This window comes from Oncorhynchus gorbuscha, linkage group LG23, assembly GCF_021184085.1.
Source record: "Oncorhynchus gorbuscha isolate QuinsamMale2020 ecotype Even-year linkage group LG23, OgorEven_v1.0, whole genome shotgun sequence".
NCBI lineage: Eukaryota > Metazoa > Chordata > Actinopteri > Salmoniformes > Salmonidae > Oncorhynchus > Oncorhynchus gorbuscha.
In genome coordinates, this window is record NC_060195.1 from 47,083,549 (window position 1) to 47,108,690 (window position 25,142).

Below are 25,142 nucleotides of genomic sequence, written 5' to 3' on the forward strand. Positions count from 1 at the left end.
GAAACATAACACTTTGCCCTTAATACATTAAGTTAATTTCTTTGCCCCCAAAAATTCAGTTTTACTTTAGTTGTCAAAGTTTACCAGAATTGGACCCAGAAGCAGACCAGGACAAGGAGAGTAGGAAGAAGGTGAGTATTTATTTACAAGTGAATGTGAATGGGCAGCGGTGGTGAGTTGATGGGAGTAAATAGGTGGATCCAATGGGGTAGCGGAATCCTCCGACGACCAGGCGGGAATGGGGTAAATGATCCGGGTGAGTAACTGAAGACAGAACAAACGGAGGTAAGTTTAAGGCAAGCAATACGTAAAAAAAAAAAAAAAAAAAAAAAATTCTATCCAACTTGAGGCTGATACTATGGCACAACATACTGTTCATGGCTAACGATCCGGCAGGGAATGGATGTCATGTCAGAGCTTTTGAAGGGGAGAGGTGATGATCAGGACAGGTGTGCAGATTACTGATGGGATACAGGTGTGGGTGAACATCGATCTCCCAACTAGCTAATTCGCCCGGCAACCAGACAGGGTGCGTTCCAGGACACCGGAAACACACTCCAGGACAGAAACACAGGCAAACACAGACTCAGGAAGTGGGATTCGTGACGTTAGTGTCTAATTACAAACAGGATGCATGTTTTGTAATATTTTTATTCTGTGTTGGCTTTTTCTTTTCACTTTTCACTCTGTAATTTAGGTTACTATTGTGGAGTAACTACAATGTTGTTGATCCATCCTCAGTTATCTCCTATTACAGCCATTAAACTCTGTAACGGTTTTAAAGTCAGCATTGCCATCATGGTGAAATCCCTGAGTGGTTTCTTCCTCTCTGGCAACTGAGTTAGGAAGGGCGCCTGTATCTTTGTAGTGACTGGGTGTATTTATACACCATCCAATGTGTAATTAATAACTTCACCATGCACAAAGGGATATTCAATATCTGCTTTTTTTTACCCATCTACTAATAGGTGACTTGTTTTGCGAGGTATTGGAAAACCTCTCTGGTCTTTGTGGTTGAATCTATATTTGAAGTCCACTGCTCCACTGAGGGACCTTACATATAATTGTATGTGTGGGGTATAGATATGAGGTAGTCATTCAAAAATCTTGATAAACACAATTGCACACAGAGTGAGTCCATGCAACGTATTATGTAACATGTTAAGCACATTTTTACTCCTGAACTTATTTAGGCTTGCCATAACAAAGGGGTTGAATACTTATTGACACGAGACATATCTGCTTTTAATTTTTTATTCATTTGTAAAAATTTGACATGATGGGGTATTGTGTAGACCAGTGAAACTAAATCTAAATCTAATTGATTTAATATAAATTCAAGCTGTAACACAACAAAATGTGAAATAATAATGGGGTGTGAATACTTTCTGAAGCCACTTTACATCTAGCATTTACATTACATTTACATTTAAGTCATTTAGCAGACGCTCTTATACAGTCCTTTGGTAAGTCATGCAGTGTTTAACGTCCCTCTAACTATGGACGTAAACTCTGTGTTTTGGGTGTTTTGCAGTGTATAAACATTGTAACTAAAATACAATGTACAGCAGTAGATACTGTATATTAGATTAAGCATGAATCCAGTGTATAAATACATATGCAGTGTGTATAAACAGTGTAACTAAAATACAATGTACAGCAGTAGATACTGTATATTAGATTAAGCAATAGCATGAATCCAGTGTATAAATACATATGCAGTGTGTATAAACAGTGTAACTAAAATACAATGTACAGCAGTAGATACTGTATATTAGATTAAGCAATAGCATGAATCCAGTGTATAAATACATATGCAGTGTGTATAAACAGTGTAACTAAAATACAATGTACAGCAGTAGATACTGTATATTAGATTAAGCAATAGCATGAATCCAGTGTATGAATACATATGCAGTGTGTATAAACAGTGTAACTAAAATACAATGTACATGTTACGTCTTGGTCATTGTATCTTGTGTTTTTGTTATATGTTTGGGTAGGCCAGGGTGTGACATGGGTTTATATGTTGTATTTCGTATTGGGGTTGTATTAATTGGGAGTGTGTATTATTAGGGGTGTGTCTAGTTAGGCTTGGCTGCCTGAGGCGATTCCTAATTGGAGTCAGCTGATTCTCGTTGTCTCGGATTGGGAACCGTATTTAGGCAGGCTGAGTGCGCGTTGTATTTCGTGGGTGATTGTACCTGTCTCTGTGTTAGTCACCAGATAGGCTGTAATTAGTTTCACTCGTTTGTTGTTTTTGTATTTTCAGTTATTTCATGTACATCATTTTCTTCATTAAAAGTCATGAGTAACCTACACGCTGCATTTCGGTCTGACTCTCTCCAAACAACAGACGAACTTCGTTACAGAATCACCCACCACCATTCACAGACCGAGCAGCGTGTGAACTGGCAGGATCTAAAGGAGGACGCTATGGACGGCAGAAGCAGGGATTATACGACGTGGGAAGAAATCGACAGGTGGTCGGCCGACCCAGAGCGAGTGCAGGAGCCCGCCTGGGATTCCCTACAGCAATGCGAAGAGGGCTATACACGTATGGAATCGAGAAGGAAAGCATTGCTATACAGAGCGAAAACCGAAGGTAACAGGGGAAAGCGCAGAGAGAGAGTGGCTGAGTCAGGAAACAGACCTGAGCCTACTCTCCCTGTTAATAGTGAAGAGCAGTTGCAATGGGAGAGACTGCATCATTTGGAGATTTGGACATGGGAGGAGGAATTAGACGGTCAAGGACCCTGGGAGCAGCCGGGAGAATATAGCCGTCCCAAGGAGGAAATAGAGGCACCTAAAGCGGAGAGGCGCATGTATGAGGAGGCAGCACGTCGACGCGGTTGGAAACCGGAAAGTCACCTCCCAAAAAATATGGGGGGGGCTAAAAGGGAGAATAGTTATGCCAGGTAGGAAACCTGCGCATACTCCCTGTGCTCACCATTGGGCTAGAGAGACCGGGCAGGCACCGTGTTATGCTATGGAGGGCATGGTGTTTCCAGTGCGGGTGCAGAGCCAGCTGCGACACATACCAGCCCTTCCTATTGGCCGGACTAGAGTGGGTATCGAGCCAGGTAAGCTTGGGCAGGCTCGGTGCTCAAGAGCTCCAGTGCGCTTGCACGGTCCGGTCTATCCAGAGCCACCTCTACACACCAGTCCTCCGGTAGCAGCTCCCCGCACCAGGCTTCCTGTGCGTGTCCTCGCGCCAGTACCACCAGTTCCAGCACCACGCATCAGGCCTCCAGTGCGCCTCGCCTGTTCAGCGCAGCCAGTGCTTTTCTCCCCTCCTGCGCTGCCGAAGTCTCCTGCTTGTTTAGCGCAACCAGAGCTGTTCTCCTCTCCTGCGCTGCCGGAGTCTCCCGCTTGTTTAGCGCAGCCAGAGCCTTTCTCCTCTCCTGCGCTGCCGGAGTCTCCTGTCTGTCCAGCGCCACTAGTGCTACCAGTCGGCCCAGCGCATCCAGTGCGCCTCGCCTGTTCAGCGCAGCCAGAGCCTTTCTCCTCTCCTGCGCTGCCGGAGTCTCCTGTCTGCTCAGCGCCGCCAGTGCTCCCAGTCGGCCCAGCGCGTCCAGTGCGCCTCGCCTGTTCAGCGCAGCCAGAGCTTTTCTCCTCTACTGCACTGTTGGAGTCTCCCGCCTGTTCAGCGCAGCCAGAGCCTTTCTCCTCTCCTGCGCTGCCGGAGTCTCCTGTCTGCCCAGCGCCGCCAGTCGGCCCAGCGTCGCCAGTCTGCCAGGATCCGCCAGAAGTGCCAGTCTGCCAGGATCCGCCAGAAGTGCCAGTCTGCCAAGATCTTCTAGATCGGCCAGACAACCTGAATCATCCAGGTCCACCAGCCAGCCAGGATTTACCGGAGCCTACTACCTGCCTAAGCTTCCTCTCAGTACTGAGCTTCCTTTCAGTACTAGGCTTCCTCTCTGTACTGGGCTCCCTCTCAGTACCGGGCTTCCCCTCTGTCCTGAGATGCTCCTCTGTCCTGAGCTGCCCTGCTGTCCTGAGATGCCCCTCTGTCCCGAGCTGCCCCTCTGTCCCGAGCTGCCCCTCTGTCCCGAGCTGCCCCTCTGTCCTGAGATGCCCCTCTATCCTGAGATGCCCCTCTGTCCCGAGCGGCCCCTCTGTCCCGAGCTGCCCCTCTGTCCCGAGCTGCCCCTCTGTCCCGAGCTGCCCCTCTGTCCCGAGCTGCCCCTCTGTCTCGAGCTGCCCCTCTGTCCCGAGCTGCCCCTCGGTCCCGAGCTGCCCCTCAGTTATGTGGGGATCAGGGTGAGGACTATTAGGCCATGGTCGGCGGAGAAGGTGGATTATCCTAGGACGCGAAGGGGAGGAACTAGGACATTTATGGAGTGGGGTCCACGTCCCGAGCCAGAACCGCCACCATGGACAGACGCCCACCCGGACCCTCCCTATGCTCTTGAGGTGCGGCCCGGAGTCCGCACCTTAGGGGGGGGTTCTGTCACGCCTTGGTCATTGTATCTTGTGTTTTTGTTATATGTTTGGGTAGGTCAGGGTGTGACATGGGTTTATATGTTGTATTTCATATTGGGGTTGTATTAATTGGGAGTGTGTATTATTAGGGGTGTGTCTAGTTAGGCTTGGCTGCCTGAGGCGATTCCTAATTGGAGTCAGCTGATTCTCGTTGTCTCTGATTGGGAACCGTATTTAGGCAGCCTGAGTGCGCGTTGTATTTCGTGGGTGATTGTACCTGTCTCTGTGTTAGTCACCAGATAGGCTGTAATTAGTTTCACTCGTTTGTTGTTTTTGTATTTTCAGTTATTTCATGTACATCATTTTCTTCATTAAAAGTCATGAGTAACCTACACGCTGCATTTCGGTCTGACTCTCTCCAAACAACAGACAAACTTCGTTACAGTACAGCAGTAGATACTGTATATTAGATTAAGCAACAGCATGAATCCAGTGTATAAATACATATGCAGTATGTATAAACAGTGTAACTAAAATACAATGTACAGCAGTAGATACTGTATATTAGATTAAGCTATAGCATGAATCCAGTGTATACATACATATGCAGTGTGTATAAACAGTGTAACTAAAATACAATGTACAGCAGTAGATACTGTATATTAGATTAAGCAATAGCGTGAATCCGGTGTATAAATACATATGCAGTGTGTATAAACAGTGTAACTAAAATACAATGTACAGCAGTAGATAGTGTATATTAGATTAAGCAATAGCATGAATCCAGTGTATAAATACATATGCAGTGTGTATAAACAGTGTAACTAAAATGCAATGTACAGCAGTAGATACTGTATATTAGATTAAGCAATAGCATAAATCCAGTGTATAAATACATATGCAGTGTGTATAAACAGTATAACTGAAATACAATGTACAGCAGTAGATACTGTATATTAGATTAAGCAATAGCAGGAATCCAGTGTATAAATACATATGCAGTGTGTATAAAAAGTGTAACTAAAATACAATGTACAGCAGTAGATACTGTATATTAGATTAAGCATGAATCCAGTGTATAAATACATATGCAGTGTGTATAAACAGTGTAACTAAAATACAATGTACAGCAGTAGATACTGTATATTAGATTAAGCATGAATCCAGTGTATAAATACATATGCAGTATGTATAAACAGTGTAACTAAAATACAATGTACAGCAGTAGATACTGTATATTAGATTAAGCAATAGCATGAATCAAATGTATAAATACATATGCAGTGTGTATAAACAGTGTAACTGAAATAAAATGTACAGCAGTAGATACTGTATATTAGATTAAGCAATAGCATGAATCCAGTGTATAAATACATATGCAGTAGATAAACAGTGTAACTAAAATACAATATTACAGCAGTAGATACTGTATATTAGAGCTTGAATCCAGTGTATAAATACATATGCAGTGTGTATAAACAGTGTAACTAAAATACAATGTACAGCAGTAGATACAGTATATTAGATTAAGCATGAATCCAGTGTATAAATACATATGCAGTATGTATAAACAGTGTAACTAAAATACAATGTACAGCAGTAGATACTGTATATTAGATTAAGCATGAATCCAGTGTATAAATACATATGCAGTGTGTATAAACAGTGTAACTAAAATACAATGTACAGCAGTAGATACAGTATATTAGATTAAGCAATAGCATGAATCCAGTGTATAAATACATATGCAGTGTGTATAAACAGTGTAACTAAAATACAATGTACAGCAGTAGATACTGTATATTAGATTAAGCAATAGCATGAATCCAGTGTATAAATACACATGCAGTGTGTATAAACAGTGTAACTAAAATACAATGTACAGGAGTAGATACTGTATATTAGATTAAGCATGAATCCAGTGTATAAATACATATGCAGTGTGTATAAACAGTGTAACTAAAATACAATGTACAGCAGTAGATACTGTATATTAGATTAAGCAATAGCATGAGTCCAGTGTATAAATACATATGCAGTGTGTATAAACAGTGTAACTAAAATACAATGTACAGCAGTAGATACTGTATATTAGATTAAGCAATAGCATGAATCCAGTGTATAAATACATATGCAGTGTGTATAAACAGTGTAACTAAAATACAATGTACAGCAGTAGATACAGTATATTAGATTAAGCATGAATCCAGTGTATAAATACATATGCAGTATGTATAAACAGTGTAACTAAAATACAATGTACAGCAGTAGATACTGTATATTAGATTAAGCATGAATCCAGTGTATAAATACATATGCAGTGTGTATAAACAGTGTAACTAAAATACAATATACAGCAGTAGATACAGTATATTAGATTAAGCAATAGCATGAATCCAGTGTGTATAAACAGTGTAACTAAAATACAATGTACAGCAGTAGATACTGTATATTAGATTAAGCAATAGCATGAATCCAGTGTATAAATACATATGCAGTGTGTATAAACAGTGTAACTAAAATACAATGTACAGCAGTAGATACTGTATATTAGATTAAGCAACAGCATGAATCCAATGTATAAATACATATGCAGTGTGTATAAACAGTGTAACTGAAATACAATGTACAGCAGTAGATACAGTATATTAGATTAAGCAATAGCATGAATCCAGTGTATAAATACATATGCAGTGTGTATAAACAGTGTAACTAAAATACATTGTACATCAGTAGATACTGTATATTAGATTAAGCAATAGTATGAATCCAGTGTATAAATACATATGCAGTGTGTATAAACAGTGTAACTAAAATACAATGTACAGCAGTAGATACTGTATATTAGATTAAGCATGAATCCAGTGTATAAATACATATGCAGTGTGTATAAACAGTGTAACTAAAATACAATGTACAGGAGTAGATACAGTATATTAGATTAAGCATGAATCCAGTGTATAAATACATATGCAGTGTGTATAAACAGTGTAACTAAAATACAATGTACAGCAGTAGATACTGTATATTAGATTAAGCAATAGCATGAGTCCAGTGTGTAAATACATATGCAGTGTGTATAAACAGTGTAACTAAAATACAATGTACAGCAGTAGATACTGTATATTAGATTAAGCAATAGCATGAATCCAGTGTATAAATACATATGCAGTGTGTATAAACAGTGTAACTAAAATACAATGTACAGCAGTAGATACAGTATATTAGATTAAGCATGAATCCAGTGTATAAATACATATGCAGTGTGTATAAACAGTGTAACTAAAATACAATGTACAGTAATATACATATTATGATGAGCTACATTGGGATTATAGTAGTTAAATTCACAGTGTGAAACAGGAAGTTCAATGTCTCTAGCATATAGCAGTGTTGGGTGTGTGCGTGCGTGTGTTTGTGAATATGAGGTGTTTGTGATGGCTTGTGTGTGTTTGTGTGAGTGAGTGTGCATCAACTGGTAGACGGTTAGTGGTGACTGTTCAACAGTCTGATGGCCTGGTAATAGAATCTGTTTTTTAGTCTCTGATGCACCTGTACTGCCTACGTCTGTCAGACGGTAGCGAAGTGAACAGTCTGTGGCTGAGGTCCTTCTTGGCCTTCCTCTGACACCGGGTGCTGTAGATGTCTGGGAGGGCAGGCAGCGTGTCTCAGGCAATTCGTTGTGCTGCCTGCACCAACATCTGGTGAAACTATTGCTTTTAAAATATTTTTTTTCAAATGAAACAGTTAACATCTAATAGTCAAATCATAGTGTAAAAGAAGGTGAGCTGGTTCTACCTTTTTTGGCCATTTTCCGGTGTTTTGTGGTGGAAAACTGAGCAGGTTGAGCACAACACGATAACCCTGTTACCCCTAGATAGACAGGCTAGAAATGTTTTATAAATTTCTTTGTTCAAGTGAAGCTTGCATTGAATTGCCCCTCCCTGTTGCACACAACAAGGGGACTTATGCTACGGTTAAACCTGTGACTTTTTTGGGCACTTAATAGGCACTTAGTAGTAATTTTATTTAACCTCGCAAAATGGTTGAACATGTGCTCTTTATGAATGTTAAAATTAGGTTAAATAATATGTTTTTTTTTTTATCACCAAGTTGCACTACTAATTGATGGCGCAATCCTACTACTGTATGTGTTTTTACACATTTTTACACATTGGATTGGGGTTCTAATTATGGTGCAAAGCAACTGTATTGTCAAAACAAAAATCCTTGGTAGTTTGTTCCAGCGCAGTGGTAATATTTCCCTTTCCTGACTAAATTGGACAAATTCTGACCTGGCATATGCTTTCTTTCGGACCTAAGGTATATCAGACAGGCTACAGGACCAGTGATTTATTAATGAATGTAAATAACAGACCTGTTCAAAATGTTGTCCTGAACAAAATGCAGTCCTGTCACTCAAAGTCCCATTGCAGCTTACTTGTACTAAAATCCTCTGGAGTGTCATGGAAATACTGTAGGTCTACAATAGTAATTAGTACAATAATAAGGCCTCACAATAGACTAACATACTGTCTAGTAGGTGTACTTGTACGTTAAGCAGCCTCAGAAACAGGAGACAGGCTCCTGCACTATGGGCCGTTCAGGATCTGACAAGGCTACTTACAATAGCGATTGAGGCCTTTGTATTGTATAATTAGTTGGGGCCGAACCTGTGACTAAATGGCTTTGTCAGGTCCAGGCATTTTCTTAGGCAGTGTATCAGGCCAGTCAGTGTCCCCACCAGCTGTGACTGTAAAAAAGGCCTGTACCTTTGACTTTACCCGATGCCGAAGTTTGGCTGCCGCCTAAGTTATCAGTGTGTTTACTGTTTACTATTCAGGGCCAGTGAAAATTGTCGAAGCAGCGAGTAGAGATGGAGAAGCTATGGCAGCGGATGTCAGTCGGTTGAGAGATCCTGAAACACTAACCATGAAGGTTGATTTACTGCGCAGGTGACTAATTTTACAGGACAAACTAACAAAAATGTATGAAACTGGACATTGTCAAAGCGGCTAAAAGATTATTGGATCTCCAGGATTTCACGGCTGAAACAATGCAGGGTATACTGTCTGAAGATGCTTCCCCTCTCAGGCCTCAGAGCCTGTGTAGGAATCTTGAGTACTTTTTACTAAGTGAAGGAGTACATGAACTTTTGTTTAGTTTTTTGAAAATTACATTAGTGTGTCCTATTTTTATTGTTTATTTATTTATTGTTAAAGGATCTCAGTTTTTACCCCACCCAGTAGGTGGCAGCAATACAGCTATTTGGATGTAGTATGTCAATAAAATCTTAAAGAAGAAGATTGTGCATTCATCCCTTGTGGGTTTTACGTTTCCTGTCTTCCTTGTAGGCCAAGTGTTTCCTCAAGTAAGTTTAGAGTTCCCTGCTTTCCCAGTAGGTCCAGTCTATCTTGCCCCCTCGGTAGGTCAAGAGTATCTCGGCCCTTTGTTAGGTCAGATGTATCCTTCTCCCCCAGTATACTCTGGTTTTTAAAAAATGTTATCTTTCTTTTTTTCTACTTTTTACCCCTTTTTATCCCCAATTTCGTTATTTCCAATTGGTAGTTACAGTCTAGTTCCATCGCTGCAACTCACGTACGGACTCGGGAGAGGTGATGGTCGAGAACCATGCATCCTCGAAACATGGACCTGCCAAGCCGCACTGCTTCTTGATACACTGCTCGCTTAATCCGGAATCCAGCCATACAACTGGCGACCGAAGTCAACGTGCATGCGCCCAGCCCGCCACAGGAGTCATGATGTGTGTTTTGTCCTACTTTTTAATTTTTAATCCCAGCCCCCATCCCCTCAGTAGGCCTTTTCCCTTTTGCTAAACTGTCATTATAAATAAGAATTTGTTCTTAACTGACTTGCCTAGTTAAATAAAGGTTAAATAAAATGTATTAATTAATTGTATAAAATATTCTGGGCCCTCAGTTTCCTGCGCCATTGTGCTCAGAAATAACACAGTTGTGGGCATTTGTGCAAGAGGTCATTAGGTAGGCCTGCTTCTTTGCGTAATCAGGTGCTTACTCAACATTGACAGGAGTGCTCTAAACCAAAGACAATGACTAAATTGACAACTCATAAATAAAATGAAATAAACCAAAACTTGTTTCTCAGAATCATAGGTTGTGCATTCTGCAAACAATGTGTCGACTCCGACAATAAGGATGGTAAAAGACTGGAATAATAGTATTTTGAATGCATTAACATAAATCACCGTACCAAACAAACGTTGTAGATTAGAAATTGTAGCAATGAACTGTAAATGCGCTACTGGTGATACAGTGTATGTAATGGGGATTTGATAGACACTAACAATCAAACGCAAACAAATCAAATTAAATCAAAGTTTATTTGTCGCGTGTGCCGAATACAACTGACAGTGAAATGCTTACTTACAGGCTCTAACCAATGGTGCCAAAAAAAGGTATGTGTGTGTGTGTGTGTAGGTAAGTAAAGAAATAAAACAACAGTAGAAAGACATTTGAGAAAATAGAAACAGGGCTACAGTGGGGCAAAAAAGTATTTAGTCAGCCACCAATTGTGCAAGTTCTCCCACTTAAAAAGATGAAAGGCCTGTAATTTTCATCATAGGTACACTTCAACTATGACAGACAAAATGAGAAAAAAAACAGAAAATCACATTGTAGGATTTTAATGAATTTATTTGCAAATTATGGTGGAAAATAAGTATTTGGTCACCTACAAACAAGCACGATTTCTGGCTCTCACAGACCTGTAACTTCTTCTTTAAGAGGCTACTCTGTCATCTACTCGTTACCTGTATTAATGGCACCTGTTTGTACTTGTTATCATAAAAGACACATGTCCACAACCTCAAACAGTCACAATCCAAACTCCACTATGGCCAAGACCAAATGTATTAAAACACACTGTTTTTAAATCAAGGTCTACAGTAACCTCCACAGCACTCTGCAGGGTAGCACAATGGTGTAGCCGGAGCACAGCTAGCTTCTGTCCTCTTCTGGGTACATTGAGTTCAATACAAAACCTACAAAACCTTATACTATTGCACTGTTGGAGCTAGGAACACAAGCATTTCGCTACACCCGCAATAACATCTGCTAAGTATGTGTATGTGACCAATAAAATTTGATTTGATTAGATTTTTAGGAGGCTCATGGTTCTCACCCCCTTCCATAGACTAAACAGTAATTATTACAATATCCGGAGGACGTCCTCCAACCTATCAGAGCTCTTGCAGCATGAACTGACATGTCCTCACAATCAAAGGATCAGATAATTAATCACTACTGAAAGCATAAGCCTCAGTTAGCTAGCACTGAAGTGTATACAATGTGTTGAGTAGTTGACTCAAAGATAGAGAAAGACAATAGTTGAACCGTTTTGAATAAATTAATTTAAAAAATAAAGGAGACGCAAGAGAGCGAGAGAGAAACATTTCATAGCCAAAACAATTAAACTCAGTTTTTCACAATTCCTGACATTTAATCCTCTGTCTTAGGTCAGTTAGGATCACCACATTATTTTAGGAATGTCAAATGTCAGAATAATAGTAGAGAGAATGATTTGTTTCAGTTTTATTTCATTCCTCACATTCCCAGTGGGTCAGAAGATTACATACACTCAATTAGTATTTGGTAGCATTGACTTAAAATTGTTTAACTTTGGTCAAGCGTTTCGGGTAGCCTTCCACAAGCTGGGTGAATTTTGGCCCATTCCTCCTGACAGAGCTGGTGTAACTGAGTCAGGTTTGTAGGCCTCCTTGCTCACACATGCTTTTTCAGTTCTGTCTACACATTTTCTATGGGATTGAGGTCAGGGCATTGTGATGGCCACTCCAATACCTTGACTTTGTTGTCCTAAAGCCATTTTGCCACAACTTTGGAAGTATGCTTGGGTTCATTGTCCATTTGGAAGACCCATTTGCGACCAAGCTTTAACTTGTCTGATGTCTTGAGATGTCATGCTTCAATATATTCACATAATTGTCCTTCGTCATGATGCCATCTATTTTGTGAAGTGCACCAGTCCCTCCTGCAGCAAAGCACCCCCACAACATGATGCTACCACCCTCGTGCTTTACAGTTGGGATGGTGTTCTTCGGCTTGCAAGTCTCCCCATTTTTCCTCCAAACATAACGATGGTCGTTATGGCCAAATAGTTCTATATTTGTTTCATCAGACCAGAGGACATTTCTCCAAAAAGTACTATCTTTGTCCCCATGTGCAATTTCAAACCGTTGTCTGGATGTTTTATGGGGGTTTTGGAGCAGTGGCTTCTTCCTTGCTTAGCGGCCTTTCAGGTTATGTTAATATAGGACTTGTTTTACTGTGGATATAGATACTTTTATACCTGTTTCCTCCAACATCTTCACAGGGTCCTTTGCTGTTGTTCTGGGATTGATATGCACTTTTCGCACCAAAGTATGTTCATCTCTAGGAGACAGAACGTGTCTCCTTCCTGAGCAGTTTGACCGCAACTCCAATTGACTCAAATTATGTCAATTAGCCTGTCAGAAGCTTCTAAAGCCATGACATCATTTTCTGGAATTTTCCAAGCCGTTTAAAGGCACAGTCATCTTTTGACCCAGTGGAATTGTGATACAGTGAATTATAAGTTAAATAATCTGTCTGTAAACAATTGTTGGAAAAATCACTTGTCATGCACAAAGTAGAAGTCCTAACCGACTTGTCAAAACTATAGTGTGTTAACAAGACATGTGTGGAGTGGTTGAAAAACGAGTTTTAATATATAACCTAAGTGTATGCAAACTTCTGACTTCAACTGTATATACTGTATTCTATCCTATTCTACTGTATCTTAGTCTATGCCGCTCTGACATTGCTCTTCCAAAGATTTATATATTCTTAATTCCTTTCCTTTACTTTAGAGTTGTGTGTATTGTTGTAAAATTGTTTGATATTACATTCAGTACAATACAAAACCTTGTTAGATATTACTGCACTGTTGGAGCTAGAAACACAAGCATCTACACATCTACTAACATCTAACATCTACTAAACACGTGTATGTGACAAATAACATTTTGTTTTATTTGTACAAATACTTACCAAATACCCTTGGATATTATTAAGCCAAAATCAAAAATCAAATGTGCCTTATGCCTATGACTCTCATCTCTGGAAAGAGCAATTGCTCAGATTCAAACCTGGCTGAGAAACCCATGATATGTCAGTGCAAACTGTAGTTGTATTACTCATGCATCTGTTGTGTTTCATTAAAATGGTATTAACGCCAGGAGGCTTTCTCACTTGGTATGTGTGGCGCTCTGTCACTGGCTCACCTCTCACTGAGACGGCTGGGGTGGCTGGGTTCTAATGAATACACTGCTGTCCGGCTGCCACTCTCCATTCTGTTGTGAAAGTCGGGGTGGTGTGGGGTGGTGGAATTACGTGGCTGTGGGTCAAGGAACAACAGAGACTGTGCAGACAGCAAAGATGATACCCTAGATGAGCCCTTATGCCAGAACGTAACATTAGCTCCGAGCTTATATTACTGGTCTCTTTGAATGGTGAAGGGTCTTTTAGTAGACTTTGTAAAACAGGGCTACAACTGAAGTCATCTATTTATAGTTGAAGGACAAAGCAGCTTGTTTTAACTTGTAGAGGGGCAATTTTCTTTATTTTTTGGTAGTAAAACTTGGTGGGAGGTATGTTTGCAAAAGTCAAGGCTCTTCACAGAGGAAGTAACCATGATGTTGTTTTCTCCGTCTCTGCAAGGAAAAGGGCGGCGGACCTTGAGCTCCCCGGCCAGCGGCGGATGACAGGGGCGCGGGAGAAGGGTCGTCGACCAGCGATGCGTGGGCCGGCCTTCATGTTCAACGACCACACCACCAGCATGACCGCCGAGGAGGAGCGCTTTCTGGACGCCGCCGAGTATGGCAACATCCCTGTGGTCCGCAAGATGCTGGAGGAGTCCACCACGCTCAATGTCAACTGTGTGGACTACATGGGCCAGAATGCATTGCAGCTTGCGGTGGGCAACGAGCATCTGGAGGTGATGGAACTGCTCTTGCGGAGGGACAACCTGGCACGCATCGGTGACGCCTTACTCCTGGCTATCTCAAAAGGGTATGTTAGGATCGTGGAAGCCATCTTGGCCCATCCATCCTTCCAAGCCAGCGAGCGGCTGACGCGGAGTCCGTGTGAGCTGCAGGACGATGACTTCTACTCGTATGACGAGGATGGCACACGCTTCTCGCCCGACATCACCCCCATCATTCTGGCTGCACACTGCCAGAAGTACGAAGTGGTACACATGCTGCTGTTGAAGGGCGCTCGCATTGAGCGGCCACATGACTACTTTTGCAAGTGCCCAGAATGCACCGAGAAACAGGGCAAAGACGCTTTCAGCCACTCACGTTTGCGCATCAATGCCTACCGGGGCCTGGCTAGCCCGGCATACCTTTCGCTGTCTAGCGAGGACCCGGTGCTCACCGCGCTGGAGCTCAGCAATGAACTGACCAAGTTGGCCAACATCGAGAAGGAGTTCAAGGTAGGACACTTTTGAGCTACTTGCACTCAGGATTGCAAAATTCTGGAAACGTTCCTAAATTCAGTTAAAAAAATAACAATCTATTTCTAAGAACGTTCTCAACATTGTTTGGTTTTTCAGAAAAACCTAGGAATTTGGGGAAATGTACAGAATTTTGCAAACCTTCTACTCAGAAGCTTAATGTTCAATGTCTGTTGTTATTTTCTGCATATATTTTGATGGCATAACCATGTTTGATTGGTTTCTTGGCATAGTATCTACTAGGGCTGGGCGATATGGCCAAAATTCAAATTTCAGTGTTTCCTAGGGGACCCTATAACCTTTGACTACATTAAATCTTTATTCATATAGCCAACATATTCATGCTTCGCACATTCCTCTTTGATTTAGAAGATACTGTTGCACAAACAACATGCTGATTTAAGCCTCTACCAGTACTGGTATCAGGCTGTATTAGCAAGCTACGTTTGCTCTGACTCAGTACTTTTATTAGCTAGTTAGCTAGCCAGCGAACTAGTGATTAGCATTAGTGGCTAAAACAACTTAGCTTAACTTGCTAAGAAAATACAAACTAGCTGTTTGCAGATGTAAGAAACACAAACTAATACTGTAATTATAGAACGCTTGTGGATGTATATTAAGGTCAAAGTGGAAACAACGTCGTTGACCATGCAGACTGAACGAAAATGTCTCGTAGTCAAGCAAAAACAAATGCGCTCCTTGAGTGACAGGGGTTGGGACAAGGTCTGTGTGGAAAGCGGCTTGGAGAGAGAGAGAGCGGAGAGGGATGACTCAAGTAGTGGAGTAAACTATAAAAATGCGTGTTACACATGCCGTATCACATTTAACAAACCAAACATTAAAATACCGTTATAGAAGGTAAAGTAAAAATCCAAACCGGTCCGTGTATAAATACCGGTATATAGTAAAATACGGTATATCTCCCAGCCCTAGTACCTACAAGATTGATGATTGTTATCAGGTAAAGTCTTGTACAATAGCAATGTGTTGATGCTGCTTAACTGCTCCTTTAATTTCTGCCTCATGTTTTCATTTAACACCGATGTTGTCATGTAATGAATCTTCAACCTGTGTGTGTATGTGTGTTATGCTGCTGCCACCACCAGGATAAAAAGAGCCATAAAAAAGAGACCATGCAGCACAATTGCTTCTCCCTGGTAAATATGTTTAATTACATCAATTCATTGACATTGCAGATAAACATTCTGAAATAGACTTGAATTACAAGAGCAGTTAATGGGAGATATGGGGGGAACGAACATGTCCTCTTAAGAACTTTGATTTTTGTGTATTGCTTGTAAAAATGAGTTCACTTGAACCACATTGCCACAAAAGCTTGTTATCTAAATTTGCTAAGGTGTCCCATGCTGTTAAACATATGAAACATTAACAACCATTTTGAGCTTGTATGATGCAACAAGCTACACTGAATTTGTTTGAAATTAGAACATTTTAGGAAAGGATGCTTGTTTGTAGTCTGGATACCAGTCTTTTTAGCTAACATTCCACTCCTTGCCACTCCCCACTGGGCACAAACTGGTTAGATCAATGTTGTTTCAACATAATTTGTCAATGTATTGTGAGGTGGAATCTACATGGAAAATACATTGGATTTGAAAAAGTCAAAACTGTTGTTTTGAGAGGGAAATTACATTGACAAACCTTGCATAAAATATGTTGCATTTCTACCTTTGAAACAATGTCAGATCTTCAATGTAATGTCCACTGTAAGAAAAAAACTATAGGCTGGGCACCACCTCCTACTGGAAAGTTGATCTACCTATAGATAACCTTTGGTATCCCATCCAGGGTTTTAACCAAGCCCGGTCCTGCTTAGTTTTGATATCTGTCACCAACTGTTACCAATGTGCTATCGTGAGGATGATTGTTGAAAAATCTCAACTTAGTAGATTCACTGGTGATATCAAAGTCATTCCAAAGTGTAGGTTTAACAGAGCAAATGAAATGTAACCATACTGTATATCATCAATGATTCTATTTAGGCCTGTATGGGATTTGTGAAGTCATCAACAGCTATTGTTCAAATTCAACCCAGGATTAAACTAAAAATAGACAATATATATAGTCCTAGGTTTTCACACGTTACATAGCTCAATATCCGGCCTCATACAGGGCTTGTTATCTTTTTGCTCTGAAACCGGTTTTCTTCCATCTGTTCTCTGAATTGTCATTTTGCCTCCCTCTGTGAGAGATCATATCAGAACATGTTCTAGTGAATCAAGCGCAGTAAATGGTTCACTGCCTCTTACCACATGGTGCAATGCTTCACTTTACAGTTGGATCACAATGTTCAGTTATAAGTAACTGGAAATGTAGGAATCGGACTTGCCTAAAACGGGATTCAAATTGTCTCCCATTCTATTCTGTCAATGGACAGATGGATTACGACAATCGATCACAATTAGAAAGAATAAAGCATTAGACATGAACAAAGTGGCAGAACAAAGTACACTCTGAACGTCGAGTTGTTCCATGGAAATTAAATCAAGAATAAATGCTCTCAGCAAACAATCACATTTGGACTGTTCTCCATGCTCCTATCTGGCAGGCAGTACCGGTGCATCAAGGCTTAGACCAACAGACTCTTAAACTGCTTCTATCCTTTGGCCATAAGACTGTTAAATGGCTAACAACTACTGCTCCCCCTCACACCTACGCTGCTGCTAAAATGATTTTTGAAATGTTTATTATTGAATATTAAAACATACAATCTACTTGCAGTGAAGCCGCTTAACATTTACATTAGATTCAGACATCTAACAGATACCCATCCAGAGCGACTCACAGAAGCAACCAAGGTCAACGCCCTGCTCAAGAGCACGTTGACAGATCTCTCACAAGGTCAAAAACTGGACCTGTCATTCTATTGTCATTCTATTGTCGTTCTATCTCTAGCCCAGCAAATCCACTCCCACTTGTCTCCAATCTAATCGAATCCACAGATTGCGAGTTGAAGATTAATACTTTTACTAAGAGTGACCGACCATGTCTCTCCAGATCTCCCAACAATGCTATGTCTAGGGTCAATTTTAGATTAATGTTATGCTTTTTCAGCCATTCCTGAACTTGAGACTGTGTATCCTCACAACATAATCTGAAGAGCTGCGATGATTGTATGACCCAAATATTCAAAAAACAATTGGTGGCAAGAATTTTATATAATAATTTAAGTCTTGAATCTTGTGTCGTTTTATTTATCAACTCTTATCAATACAACCTGTAGCATGAAAATGATACATCAGAAATCTCTTCCCAGCAATCTGTAAGGCACAGTTTTCAAAATCCTGGTCCTCAAATGAAACTGGTATACTTTCCTATTTATGCTATTTTTAATCCTCCGCCAGTTTGATCCTTTATATTGGGAAGACAGACCAGTTCCCTACCTCCTCCCGCTGCCACCTGCTTCTTCTTGGATTGAGCAAACCTTCCCACACAATTCTGATAACTTCATGAAAGACATCTACCATTCCAATTTACAATATCATTTAAAAACAAAATACAATTTTCAAACATATTTTCCATAAATACAGGACTTTTATCCACCAGCACATTTGAGTTGTAAAATTATTATTGATTTGATATATTACTACCACTATGCTGCTGTTCATTGATTTCCATTAGTATCTATATATTTATCCTGCTACTGATCACTATTACTCCTGTTTGCATGTATGTATTATCATTAGTATATTATCATAAGTATTTATATATTTCTGCTACCAGTCACTTGTCAGCCCTGTTTACATGTACTATATACACTACATGACCAAAACTATTTGGACACCTACTCGTCAAACATCTCATTCCAAAATCATGGGCATTAATATAGAGCTGGTACCCCCTTTGCTGCTATAACAGCCTCCACTCTTTTTGAAGGTTTTCCACAAACTGTTGGAACAGTGCTGCAGGGACTTGCTTCCATTCAGCCACGAGCATTAGGGGCACAGATTTTGGGCGATTAGGCCTGTCTCGCAGTCGGCGTTCCAATTCAACCCAAAGGTGGTTGATGTCTGGGCTCTGTGCAGGCCAGTCAAGTTCTTCCACACCAATCTCGACAAACCATTTTTGTATGAACCTCACTTTGTACACGGGGGTATTGTCATGTTGAAACAGGAAAGGGCTTTCCCCGAACTCTTGCCGCAAAGTTGGAAGCACGGAATCTTCTAGAATGTCATTGTATGCTGTAGCGTTAAGATTTCCCTTCACTGCAACTAAAGGCGCCTAGCCCAAACCATGAAAAACAGCCCTAGACTATTATAGTTGGCACAATTCATTTGGGCAGGTAGCATTCTCCTGGCCTCTGCCAAACCCAGATTCGTCCGTCGGACTGCCAGATGGTGAAGCGTGATTCATCATTCCAGAGAAAGCGTTTCCACTGCTCCCGAGTCCAATGGCGGTGAGCTTTACACCACTCCAGCCGACGCCTGGCATTGCGCATGGTGATCTTAGACTTGTGTGCGGCTGCTCGGCCATGGAAACCCATTTCATGAAGCTCACAACGAAAAGTTATTGTGCTGACATTGCTTCCAGTGGTAGTTTGGAAGTCGGTAGTAAGTGTTGCAACTAAGGACAGACGATTTTTACGCATTACGTGCTTTAGCACTCGGCGGTCCCGTTCTGTGAGCTTCTGTGGCCTACCACTTCGCGACTGAGCCGTTGTTGCTCCTAGACGTTTCCACTTCAAAATAGCAGCACTTACTGTTGACTGGTGCAGCTCTAGCAGGACAGACATTCGACGAACTGACTTGTTGGAAAGGTGGCATCCTATTCCACTAATTTGAAGGGGTGTCCACATACACTATACATGCAAAATGATCTGCCTATCATGTCTAGACTGACACTATTACACACACACTCACATACACACTCTCACCACCATGCAAACACCCACCTACCACTTATGCTGCTGCTATACTGTTTACTATTATTATTATTGTTGTATATTATTATTATTATCTATCCCGCTTACAAGTCACTTTCTCTTAATCCCTGCCTACAGGGATGCATCTTTAATTGTGTTCTTAGAGCAAGGTTGAAACAACAATGTGATAGATTTTTTTTCACTCCAAGCTACATGTTTTCAAATATAATATTATTTTAATTTCCATAATTACTGCACTTTGCTGAACTCATAAAAGCGGCGTCTCGGGAGTATTGGTTATTAGCTGTGTCTATTATAGGATGATAGTACTATAATATTATAGGGATTGAATGAAGCTCAGTGTTCAATTCAAATCTCCCTATCACCATATCTCAGCCAATATAATACCAATCTCGATGAAAATTAGCAAATCAACTTGATTGGAGGTACACATCACACTCCCTGCCTCTTGTGTGAGCTGTTCGGCTGTTACCGAGAACCACATGCCAGATTTTTTAACAGGTTGTTTAGCAATTTTTTTTTTTAGTATTTCATACCCAGCTCAAATTCTAAACGTCAGATTAAAACGAGACTACAACATCCATAAAGTGACTATAGGACTTTAAAATAATGTCTGATTAAGTTTTGTCGGCGCAACAGTTTTTATTAAATGTTTAATTTATCGCCCTCAGTGCTAATTTCTGTCTGTTAACTTCTTGCGTCGAGCCAACCCGGATCCGGTATCATGACTACAGCCTCAAGCCCATTACCATAACGCAACGTTAACTATTCATGAAAATCGCAAATGAAATTAAATCAATATGCTAGCTCTCATGCTTAGCCTTTTTTTTAAACAACACTGTCATCTCAGCTTTTCAAAAATATGCTTCTCTACCATAGCAAACTAGCATTTAGCATTTAGCGTTAGCATTTAGCATTAGCATTTAGCGTTAGCATTAGCAGGCAACATTTTCACAAAAACCAGCAAAAACATTCAATAAATCATTTACCTTTGAAGAACTTCGGATGTTTTCAATGAGGAGACTCTCAGTTAGATAGCAAATGTTCAGTTTTTCCTGAAAGATATTTTGTGCTGAAGAAATCGGTCCGTTTGGTGCCAAAAAAAAAACGAAAATTCAGTTATCCAAACGCCAAACTTTTTTCCAAATTAACTCCATAATATCGACTGAAACATGGCAAACGTTGTTTAGAACCAATCCTCAAGGTGTTTTTCACATATCTCTTCAATGATGTATTGTTCCTGGAAGTATGCGTCTCCTTCTGTATCACATGGTAAAATGATTGCCACTGGGAATTACGCAATAATTTAGACAAAGGACACCGGACGGCCCCCTGGCAAATGTAGTCTCTTATGGCCAATCTTCAAATGATATGCCTACAAATACGTCACAATGCTGCAGACATCTTGGGTGAACGGCAGAGCGCATAAGCTCGTTCACAGCATATTCACAGCCATATAAGGAGACGATAGTAAAACAGAGCGTCAAAAATCCTGCTCATTTCCTGTTTGAAGTTTCATCTTGGTTTCGCTTGTAAGATCAGTTCTGGGGCACTCACAGATAATATCTTTGCAGTTTTGAAAACGTCAGAGTGTTTTCTTTCCAAAGCTGTGTTAGCTAATGTGTATGGCCAGTTCATGCACCACAATAGACCATACTTTCTTACACAAAACATAACTTGCTAGTTACGTTAAGTTTAAAACCACCAAATTTGGGGAAACTGCCACACGACTCACGTTAATTGGTATTTTGGTATGTTATTGGGATCCCCGTTAGCTGTTGCAAAAGTTATGCTTCCTGGGGTCAACACAAAACATAAAAAATGACATTATACAGAACATTAACCTTTAGCGACGAGCAAATGAAATTAAATAAATATATTCAAACACAAGCTTGGCCTTTTGTTAACAACACTGTCATCTCAGATTTTCAAAATTTGTGTTACAGCCAACGCTAGACAAGCATTTGTGTAAGTTTAGCATGGCATAATGCTATGCTAGGCTGTGCAGGCAGCAGGCAACATTTTCACAAAAATAAGAAAAGCAACCAAATTGAATCATTTACCTTTGAAGAACTTCAGATGCTTTCACTCAGGAGATTCCCAGTTAGATAGCAAATGTTACTTTTTTCCAAAAATATTATTTGCGTAGGAGAAATCGCTCCGTTTTGTTCATCACTTTTGGCTGAGAAATCGACAGAAAAATGCTTAAACTATAACTCATTAGCATAACGCAACTTTTTCTATTCATGAAAATCTCAAATGAAATGAAATAAATATATTGAAACACAAGCTTAGCCTTTTGTTAACAACACTGTCATCTCAGATTTTCAAAATATGCTTTTAAACAAAAGTTACACAAGCATTTGTGTAAGAGTATTGATAGCTTAACATAGCATTAAGCCTAGCATTCAGCAGACAACATTTTCACAAAAACAAGAAAAGCATTCAAATAAAATCATTTACCTTTGAAGAACTTCAGATGTTTTCAATGAGGAGACTCTCAGTTAGATAGCAAATGTTCATTTTTTCCCAAAATATTATTTGTGTAGGAGAAATCGCTCCGTTTTGTTCATCACTTTTGGCTAAGAAAAAAAAACAAATTCATTCACTACAACGCCAAACTTCTTTCCAAATTAACTCCATAATATCGACAGAAACATGGCAAACGTTGTTTAGAATCATCCTCAATGTGTTTTTCACATATCTATTCGATCATAAATCGTGGCAGTTGGGTTACTCCCCAGTAGCAAATGGAAAATTACTTGCAGCTGGAGATTACGCAATAATTGCAACGGAGGACACCAAGCGACCACCTGGTAAATGTAGTCTCTTAAGGTCAAATCACTTCCTGATTGTATTTTTATCTGGTTTTTTTTCTGTAACATCAGTTCTGTGGCACTCACAGACAATATCTTTGCAGTTTTGGAAACGTCAGAGTGTTTTCTTTCCAAAGCTGTCAATTATATGCATAGTCGAGCATCTTTTCGTGACAAAATATCTTGTTTAAAACGTGAATGTTTTTCATCCAAAAATTAAAAGAGCGCCCCCTATATTGAAGAAGTTAATAGACCAGAACAGCTCAAGGACAGAACTACATCAAGCATTGCACAGACCAAGCAAAGTATGGTAGGATGACGTAGACAGATTTCAGACAGGACAAACACTGCAGTTATCGATGCTACATTTCCTCGAAGAACAACCAAGACCACACAGCCGAGAAAACAAATCGTTTTGTTAAGAAATAATAAAAGTAAGGTATACCAAACCATGTTTTAACCACCCCTATAAAACAGGTGAAGGTCTGATTTTAATTATTTCTGAAACAGGACCGAAATGGTAAATATAGAGATCCAGTCCGTTAAAAAAAATTGGAGGCCCCTTACACTTCAGTGTTGTGATGCAAACATTGGAGATAATATAAGACAAGTACTGGAAACAATAGAACACTATGAAAATTCTGGGAAACCAGGCCTGGTATTCATAGCTGACTTTGAAAAGGGTTTTGATAAATTACGATTGGGATTTATAAAAAATGCCTGGAATATTTAATTTTGGAGAATCACTTATGCAATGGATTAAAGTTATGTATAGTTACCCGAGGTGTAAAATAGTACATTTACATTTACATTTAAGTCATTTAGCAGACGCTCTTATCCAGAGCGACTTACAAATTGGTGCATTCACCTTATGACATCCAGTGGAACAACCACTTTACAATAGTGCATCTAAATATTTTAAGGGGGGGGGGTGAGAAGGATTACTTTATCCTATCCTAGGTATTCCTTAAAGAGGTGGGGTTTCAGGTGTCTCCGGAAGGTGATGATTGACTCCGCTGTCCTGGCGTCGTGAGGGAGTTTGTTCCACCATTGGGGAGCCAGAGCAGCGAACAGTTTTGACTGAGCTGAGCGGGAACTGTACTTCCTCAGTGGTAGGGAGGCGAGCAGGCCAGAGGTGGATGAATGCAGTGCCCTTATTTGGGTGTAGGGCCTGATCAGAGCCTGGAGGTACTGAGGTGCCGTTCCCCTCACAGCTCCGTAGGCAAGCACCATGGTCTTGTAGCGGATGCGAGCTTCAACTGGAAGCCAGTGGAGAGAGCGGAGGAGCGGGGTGACGTGAGAGAACTTGGGAAGGTTGAACACTAGACGGGCTGCGGCGTTCTGGATGAGTTGTAGGGGTTTAATGGCACAGGCAGGGAGCCCAGCCAACAGCGAGTTGCAGTAATCCAGACGGGAGATGACAAGTGCCTGGATTAGGACCTGCGCCGCTTCCTGTGTGAGGCAGGGTCGTACTCTGCGGATGTTGTAGAGCATGAACCTACAGGAACGGGCCACCGCCTTGATGTTAGTTGAGAACGACAGTTTGTTGTCCAGGATCACGCCAAGGTTCTTAGCGCTCTGGGAGGAGGACACAATGGAGTTGTCAACCGTGATGGCGAGATCATGGAACGGGCAGTCCTTCCCCGGGAGGAAGAGCAGCTCCGTCTTGCCGAAGTTCAGCTTGAGGTGGTGATCCGTCATCCACACTGATATGTCTGCCAGACATGCAGAGATGCGATTCGCCACCTGGTCATCAGAAGGGGGAAAGGAGAAGATTAATTGTGTGTCGTCTGCATAGCAATGATAGGAGAGACCATGTGAGGTTATGACAGAGCCAAGTGACTTGGTGTATAGCGAGAATAGGAGAGGGCCTAGAACAGAGCCCTGGGGGACACCAGTGGTGAGAGCGCGTGGTGAGGAGACAGATTCTCGCCACGCCACCTGGTAGGAGCGACCTGTCAGGTAGGACGCAATCCAAGCGTGGGCCGCGCCGGAGATGCCCAACTCGGAGAGGGTGGAGAGGAGGATCTGATGGTTCACAGTATCGAAGGCAGCCGATAGGTCTAGAAGGATGAGAGCAGAGGAGAGAGAGTTAGCTTTAGCGGTGCGAGGAGCGCCTCCGTGATACAGAGAAGAGCAGTCTCAGTTGAATGACTAGTCTTGAAACCTGACTGATTTGGATCAAGAAGGTCATTCTGAGAGAGATAGCGGGAGAGCTGACCAAGGACGGCACGTTCAAGAGTTTTGGAGAGAAAAGAAAGAAGGGATACTGGTCTGTAGTTGTTGACATCGGCGGGATCGAGTGTAGGTTTTTTTCAGAAGGGGTGCAACTCTCGCTCTCTTGAAGACGGAAGGGACGTAGCCAGCGGTCAGGGATAAGTTGATGAGCGAGGTGAGGTAAGGGAGAAGGTCTCCGGAAATGGTCTGGAGAAGAGAGGAGGGGATAGGGTCGAGCGGGCAGGTTGTTG

General features: G+C 41.1%; 1 protein-coding gene across 1 annotated transcript in view; it reads left to right on the top strand.

Moving 5' to 3' along the window:
* Window positions 1-14,175: 14,175 nt before the first annotated feature.
* Window positions 14,176-25,142, top strand: part of LOC124011211 (short transient receptor potential channel 3-like) — a 72,944-nt gene continuing 61,977 nt past the window's right edge. Inside the window, exon 1 of the mRNA XM_046324343.1 lies at window positions 14,176-14,934. Within this exon, the coding sequence (XP_046180299.1) occupies window positions 14,200-14,934 (735 nt within the window). The 5' untranslated portion in view covers window positions 14,176-14,199. The remainder of the gene's footprint in view (window positions 14,935-25,142) is intronic.